General features: G+C 46.2%; 1 protein-coding gene across 1 annotated transcript in view; it reads left to right on the forward strand.

Moving 5' to 3' along the window:
- Positions 1-7,369: 7,369 nt before the first annotated feature.
- Positions 7,370-8,339, forward strand: part of CLSPN (claspin) — a 28,575-nt gene continuing 27,605 nt past the window's right edge. Inside the window, exon 1 of the mRNA XM_006777306.2 lies at positions 7,370-7,484. Within this exon, the coding sequence (XP_006777369.1) occupies positions 7,461-7,484 (24 nt within the window). The 5' untranslated portion in view covers positions 7,370-7,460. The remainder of the gene's footprint in view (positions 7,485-8,339) is intronic.

The following is an 8,339-nucleotide window of genomic DNA, read 5'->3' on the forward strand; positions in this document are numbered from 1 at the left end:
ATCTGATGAAGAGAATGAACTGGTGATTATAATAGAATCAGGGGCATAGAAAGGGAGTGGACTGGCTATTCTTGGGGGGGAAAGGGGTGTGGGGGATGCGGGAAGAGACTGGACAAAAATTGTGCACCTATGGATGAGGACAATGCGGGGGGTAAGGGCAGAGGGTAGGGTGGGAACTGGGTGGAGGGGAGCTATGGGGGGGGAAAAAGAGGAACAAATGTAATAATCTGAACAATAAAGATTTCATTAAAAAAGGGGGGGTAAAAAAAAGAAAAAGAAAAAGCAAGAGGAGCCCTAGCCAGTTTGGCTCAGTGGATAGAACGTTGGCCTGCGAACCTAGCGGTCCCAGGTTCAATTCTGGTCAAGGGCACATACCTGGTTGCAGGCTCCTCCTTGGCCTGGGCCCTGGTTGGAGGCAACTAATCGATGTGCTTCTCTCACATTGATATTTCTCACTGTCTTGCCCTCTCTCTTCCACTCTCTCTAAAGAATCAATGGGAAAGTATCCTTGGGTGAGAATCTGAAAAAAAAAAAAGGGGAGAGGACACAGAGAGCTGTGATAATTCTAACAGTCTAACAGTGCTCAGTAAAGGTTTGTAGAGTGAATGAATGATATTACATCGTGTTTAAAAGTCTGCTATAGTCTTGCTTCTAGAGCATAGATCTCTTATATTTCCTCTAGCACTCATCAAAATCGGCTTTGTAATTTATTTGTGCACATGTTTTATGCTCAAAGGAGTGTACCTTGCTTTTTCTCTCTCTACCTCATTATCCAGCAGTTATTCAGGCTCCAAAAAAACATTCTGTAGATCCTTACTGAGTTCAATTTAATTGAGCAACTTTGACACTTTACCCCCTACCTCCCATTCTATCATCATAAAGCTTTAGTTGAGCAAGTCCCTGAAAATCTTACTGTCACTCATGTCCCCATGCCTTTACCCATTCCGTTTCCCCCGCCTAAAATACTTTTCCTCTCCCTTTTTGCTTATTTCAGTGTTTCTCAGATATTTAGCAACCTTGGCCCTACCCATTAAATTGCAGGAGAGGTAGGGTCATTATGACAACCCTGATCTATCCACTGCACGAATACCACTACTATAGCCATCCTTTGGGCCTACAGTGGGAACAATATTGTTTTGTCTGCCTAGTACCACCTCCTATCTTAGAAAATGTTCTTTCCCCTACTCTAACTATATTGTGCTTGAAGGAGTTACTTATTCCTATCAGACTCTACCCTTCTAGGTACAGTTGAATTATCTGGCATATCTTGAAGGGGGTCAGGCATTAACATTCAATTAAAAATGTAATACAAAGCAGGTGTGGAACAGAAACCATCTGTCCTATGATAGAATCCCCTGCCCCCCAAATCACATATATGGGCAGAGTCTCCCTAGACTGGTTGAGGCATATGTGTGTGATTGAGACGTAATTGACCAAATCCTGAGTATGCAAATGTCCACATAAACACCACTGGCACCACCAAGCCACTCAGTTTCTATAGGGCTTTAGGCAAAGGTTGGTCATGAAAACGCTTGGGTTTTTAGAAAAACTGAATTAAAAAAGCCTGAGGCAAAAAAAATTGGGGTAGAGGAATTCCTCTTATACATTTTTCCTGGTAGGTGTCCAGAAAGGAAAAGGGAATTAAAGAGAAAATATATGAATGGAATTAACGTTTTGGGTGCTGCAATGGAATGGAGAGATGAGCCTGTGCCTGGGAAACACCTCTTCAGTCTCCAGAAAAGCTGGGGCAACAGGGGGAGGGGCGGGGGAAAGAGAACTCAAGCTCCAATTTGGACAATTGGTGGACAGGGGTGAGCTAGAAAGGGAAAACCTTTTGTTCCACGTATTAACTTGTACCAAGCTAAAGTGAGTCTGAATTTGGAATTCGTGACATATATTCTCAATTTTGGTGAATGGCACCATAATCTGTCACTCAACCAATCCAGAAACCTGAGAGTCACACAGTCACACTGACTCCACTGTCCCTTGCCCCTCAAGGTTAGTCGTCCAACAAGCCCTGTCAATTTTGGCTCTATTTCCCAACCTGTCTCCTCCTCTCCATTGTTACTATCATTGACCTAGTTCAGGTCTTTATAATCTCCCACCTAGACAACTGGTCTTCCTGCCTCCAGTCTAATCGCCTTCCAAATCCATCCTTCAGACGCTACCAGAATAATCTTTCTCAGACATAGATCTAACCATGTTGCTCTCCTTCATAACAACCCTCCTACCCGCCCAGCTGCCCAGTTCATAGAGTCTGAAAGCTAAGTTCTAAGCACAGCATTCTAGACTTTTTCTCCCCCGTTTTAACTTTCAGCCTTTGTGCTGGCCATCCTCACCCCTACCACACACACACACCCTATGCTCCAGTCATACTGACCTACTTTCAGCTCCCCAAACACAACATGCTTTATCAAGCCCCTACACATACCTGGAATGCCTTTTCCTCCTTGTGCCAGCCTGGAGAACTCCAGTCTGTTTTGAAACTCAGTTCGGGAGTTGTCACCTCCTGACTTACCCCAGGCAAAGTCAGTTGCCCCTCTCTTGGGGCCCCAGAGCTATTGTACATACTTCCACTATTACACACGCTGATTTGCTTGCCTGCCTCCAGCCAGCAATGGAAACCTATCTGAGAATAAGACTGTATTTTATTTATCTTTATATTTTCCGTGTCTAGCGTAGGCTTAAAATGGGTGCTTAAGGTTTGCTGAATGTTGAATGAGTGGATGAATATTTTATAGGTACTTTAGGTTGCCAAAAGTCATACAAGAAACTGATGGTGTGTGTATGTGTGCTGTCATGCCTTGGCAAAAGGCCCCGGTGTTGCTTGCTTTTGTTTTTCAGGACATAGTATTTTAATCATTTATTCCACAATTATCCATTAAACACCCACTATGTGTCAGGTCCTGTGACATTTTTAAAGGTCAGTGGGTACTACATTAAGCAAGAAAAACAGTCTGGGCCTTCAAGCAGCACACTCTCCAAAATAAGCTTCATAATTGTATGGGATTACAGTACGAATTTTTAAAATCAGATTCTGAGAGATGCGATTAGTTCACTGCACCAAAGGAAAGTTTAAACAACTCTTTGAATACCTTTTAAATTAAAAAAAAAGATAGGTGAACTGACATGACAAAATCCTGCCACGAGGTGGCAGTGCTTATCTACAAATGAAGGAGACTAAAAACTAGACTTTTGAAGTCCTACTGACATAGGACTTTAGAAAAGCAAGTGGTTCTCACACCTTACTCCAGAGGAATGCTAGTACTAAAACTTTAATATGGTAGCTGTTCTCTTTTTTCAGAAAAAATCAACTAAAAGATATGATTTAATTAATGTTTTCCCTTCAAGCTTTCACAAACCTTTGGAATCTGCTTTTGTTTGCCTTCCAGCAAGCAAATATAAATTTAGAATGGGCTGAGTATGTTAAATTACATGGCTTATTATTTCATAGATAAGTGAAATGATACTAGACTGAATACTAGAGGCCTGGTGCACGAAATTCTTGCATAGGTAGGGTCCCTATGCCTGGCCAGCAATCAGGGCTGATCTGTGGGGTGACTGGCGGGGCAATTGGGGGCCCCGCTCACAACCGCCTTGGCCTGGCGCCACCCGCTCACCTGCTCCACTATCCCACCGCGTTCCCATTCTCATCGGGGCCCATCGGGGCCAGCAGTGCCACCACTGCCGCACACGCCACATCACAGGCACCTGCCATGTTCCATGCCGCCTCCTGGTGGTCAGTGCACATATAACAACTGGTTGGTTGAACTCCCACCAGAGGGGACAATTTGCATATTAGCATTTTATTCTATAGGATAATTTCAGAATTAATTTTTTATATTAATTTTTGATGATATACTAATAGATCCTACTAGTGAAAATGTTTTCTGACTTATATGACCAGATTAAATATGTCAGTACTATGAAGCATTTCCTACAGAGGACCTTACTTCTAGGTACTCTACCAATTAAACTCATTTGAGAAGCATGATCTCAAATCCAAAGTTTTCTAATTTCAAATGGATAAAACAAGGTTCTGAGAAACTAAATGTCTTCCCCAAGGTCACAAAGTCATTTGTGGGACAAGTTCAGACTTATCCCTGCAGAGTGAACATTGAGATCTTTCCCTTGTTGCCATCTATCAACTTCATACGCAGAGCTTTTTGGATAATTAACCTTGAGAGCCAAGACATAGAGAGGAGTCAAGATGACTTTTAGGTTTCTGAATTGGTGAGTGATGGGTTATGGTGCCATTCACCAAAATTGAAAATACAGACTGCTCATTCCAAATACAGACTCCCTTTAGCTTGACACAAGTTAATATATAGAATAAAATGCTGGGAGCCGGTCCATCCTTGCTGTTTCAAGGGACCTGGCATATATGGCATACAGTTCTTAATATGTTTGCTCACCTTCTTGGCACTATGTGTTTTAACCAAGGTCACCTCTCCGAGAAAGGTTGTTTCCCCAGGTAGAGATTTTCCCCTGAAGTTAGGGAGGGAATAAAACCGCTTCACTAAGTGCCAGGCCGGTAATTAATCTCTTTAACTACAAACAATCATGCTTAAGCTACATAATCTTAGCGAGAGAACATGGCTACAGAACCTGGACAGAACCTAGCTGGAGAACCTAGCGAGAGAACATGGACACAGAACCTGGCTGGAGATCCTGGCTAGAGAACCCAACTATGCTGATCAACTGAACGCTGTCTCTGAGTCTTTCCTTCTTCGCCGACTCTGTCCACACCTTTGGGGAACCCCTGGACCTGCTGGGGTTGGACCCCAGCAATAAAAGGTTTCCCTTCCTAGCTCACCCCTTTCACCCATTGTCCAAATCAGAGCTCTTTTTCTTAGCTTCTTTGGTGACTGAAGAGGTGTTCTATAAAGAGAGAAAAATGCTAATATCAGTAGTATTATTTCATATATTCACTTCCAGAGGGGGTTCAATCTATAATAATAAAAGCATAATATGCTAATTAGACCAGACATCCTTCTGGATTTCATTCCAGATGAAGCCAGGGCTGCAGCCACCACGCCTGTGAGGGAGGGATCCAGGCAGCCACCTGCGGCTGCGAGGGATCGAGGCTACAGCTGCGAAGACCTACTCTTGCACAAATTTCATGCACCGGGCCACTAGTTATAATATAACAGTTGGCAAGTGACTGAATTAATTAGTTCAACAAGTATGGATTGACTTTCCTACCATGAGCCAGGTAGGTTCTAAAGCAGTGGTTCTCAACCTTCCTAATGCTGCGACCCTTTAATACAGTTCCTCATGTTGTGGTGACCCCCAACCATAAAATTATTTTCGTTGCTACTTCATCACTGTAATTTTGCTACTGTTATGAATCGTAATCTAAATATCTGATATGCAGGATGTATTTTCATTGTTACAAATTGAACATAAAGCATAGTGATGAATCACAAAAACAATATGTAATTATATATGCGTTTTCCGATGGTCTTAGGCCACCCCTGTGAAAGGGTCGTTCGACCCCCAAAGGGGTCGCGACCCACAGGTTGAGAACCGCTGTTCTAAAGTGTGGTTCTCAAAGTGTGGTCTTCATATCAGCTGCATTAGCATCACCTGACAACTTGTTAGAAATGCAAATTCTTAGGCCCCACATGAGACATACTGAATCAGAAACTCTGGGAGTGGGGGTCAAACAGTCTGTTTTTACCAGCCCTTCACATCATTCTGACGCATGCTCAACTTTGAGAAGGATTATTCTAGATAGTGAGGATATGGTGTTAAAGGAAACAAAGTGTCTTCTTGGAGCAACACTATACAAATAGAAAATTTTAGGTAAAGGTGAGTATTACCAGGGACACCAAAACAGGGGACAGAGGGAGAATGTAGAGGGCACTCAGGCAAGGTCTTTCTGAGGCGTATGAACTCTGGAGTCAGACTGAACAGGCTGTGCATACTGGCTCCACCAGTTACTAGCATTTTAAAGGTTTAGTTTCCTCATCTACTAAAATGGAGATAGTGACATTACTTACCTTACAAAGTTACCCTGAAGATTAAATAAAATAATGTTTGCAAAATTCTTGCAAGTGTTTCTGTCACAGGGCAACTCCCCAATAAATGTTAGCCCTCCAAACATGAGGGAGGAGTGCTACAGAGGAACATGTGGGAATCCTCAACGTAGGACTTAATAACAGAGTGGGTGAGAGGGTAGACTGAGATGTGAGAGAAGAGAACGGGTGATCAGCTCTTGTTGGGAGGGGGGGTGGCAGAAGTGGGTGGAGAAGAGGTGAGGAGGTGAAGGAATGAAGATGAGACCTTTTATCTGAACTCAGCTAACGTTGGGGACGTGGAAGAGGAGGCCAATGGGTATGGTGACCAGCTATCCTGGTTTGCCTGGGATGGAGGAGATTCCTGGGAAGTGAGTCTTTCAGTGCTAAAACCGAGAAAGTCCTGGGAAAAATTGGGATGAGCTGGTCAACCGACCAGCGGTTAGGATCCTGGGGGGTGAAGTGGAAGCAGGAACTGCTGTGAACTTTCCTTTTGGTGCCCGCGGATCGCCTCCTGACAGTATCTTGTAAAGTGCCCTCCAGGAGCTTGCCTCCACCTGAAGTCAGGGGGCCAGGGCGCTCAGGAATGCAGTGGGGGTGAAGCCAGCCTCGCCTGGATGCAGCGGAATAAGGATCGACAGAGAATGGCTAAAAGAGAGTAACCAGCACAGCAACAAGGGTTAGAATTGTCTGGGATTCGTCTGATTCCATACTTTTTATTTTTATTTTTCCTGCCTTATCCAAAGAGCCTAGGAGTGGGATGAATGGGTCTTTTCTGCATCCTGAATTAATCTTAAGTAGAATTATAAAGGTAACCCAAGGATATTCCTTAGTATCTGAGCAGCCCCCCGAATTTTTCTCTTTTGATGTTCACTGGTATGCGTGCGGTATACAAGAAGGAGCAAGTAGGATGGTCCTGGAGAAAACACTCATGGGCGCTGGACTCCAGTACAGGTTAGGGATGCCCTCTGGTGTCCACAGATCTTCTCCCCACTTCTTACCTGGAGCAGGAACTTACTCCTCAAATCGCTGCTTGTTGGAAACTATCGCGCAGTGGCAAGACCAAAGGTCAAAGTCCACCACTCGAACGGTACCATCTTGCAAGGCCAGAGGGCCCGTCACCCCCACAGCCAGAACCCCTTCGGCCTCCTCCAGGTTCACTTGACCTGAGGAGCCCCGACCCGCCAACCCAACCCACATTACACTTGTGGGGAATTGGCCGAAGGCGCTTCGTGATTGGTAGAACGGAACGGGGGCGTGGCCTCGAGTAGAAAGCCGCCTCTGGATTGGTGCAAATCGTCACGGGCGGTACCTCCACGCCGGGTAGGCGCGAAAGCTCCCAAGTCGCTGCCGGGTTGAATACGGCGGGAGCAGCTGAGCCGCAGCTGAGGGAGCCGGGAGCTGTTTCGTCCCGAGCAAAGCGCTGGAGAGGCCGAAGTCATGACGGGCGAACTGCCTTCCGAGGTGAGTTCATGCAAATGTCTCCATCGCGGTTGCGGAGGTCGGCGCTGAAGTGGGGCGGGGGGCGGCGGTCGAGTGCGGTGGAATTGGTCGCGGAGGCTGGGAGAACTACAGTTCCCGGCGTGCACTGGGCGGCTCAGCCTCGCAGTCCCGGAGGGAAAACACCCCCACCCCTGGCCCCACCGTCTCGCGGTCCAGTCCCCACGTCGGGGTTTCCGCGCCTCGGTCCAGTAGGCCGTGTTACTCCGAGTCTTCGTGGCCCGCGCAGCCGGCCGCCCAGCTCCTCCTCAGTCTGTCCCGCCTTCCCTCCCCTTTGGCGCGTTTCCTGCCGTGGGTGCTTTTCCTCTTGCCGCGTCCGGAAAGAGGAAGGGCCGGAGCCGAACCGGGCCGCGGGGATGCGGGGCAGGACTCTGTAAATGGCCGGCGGGAGTTCTAATTGCGTCTGGAAGGGGCCTTTGCGGTCATCGGGAAGGGGCTGTACTCGCTGGTCGCTGGCGGAACTGGGCACAGGAACTACTGCTCACAGTCTTGTGTTCTCCTCTGGGGCGGGACTAGGGTGAGATTCTCTCCTTGAGAGCAAAATGTAAGGAGACGCCAAAAAACTCAGTAATCAAGATGATATTTTAAAGCAACATTAAAAAAAATAAAAATGAATACCAAAAAATCCCATGACTTGATATTGAATAAAATACCGTATTTGCCGGCGTATAAGACGATTTTTTGGCCCTGAAAAATATGCCTCCAAGTGGGGTCGTCTTATACGCCAGGTACACTTCAGATAGACTGCCCATACTGCTTGCCCCGTGCCATAGTGGCCTCCCGATGCCCGCCCACTTCATTCCACATACCGTTCAGGCA

Source organism: Myotis davidii, unplaced genomic scaffold (assembly GCF_000327345.1).
Source record: "Myotis davidii unplaced genomic scaffold, ASM32734v1 scaffold88, whole genome shotgun sequence".
NCBI classification, from domain to species: domain Eukaryota; kingdom Metazoa; phylum Chordata; class Mammalia; order Chiroptera; family Vespertilionidae; genus Myotis; species Myotis davidii.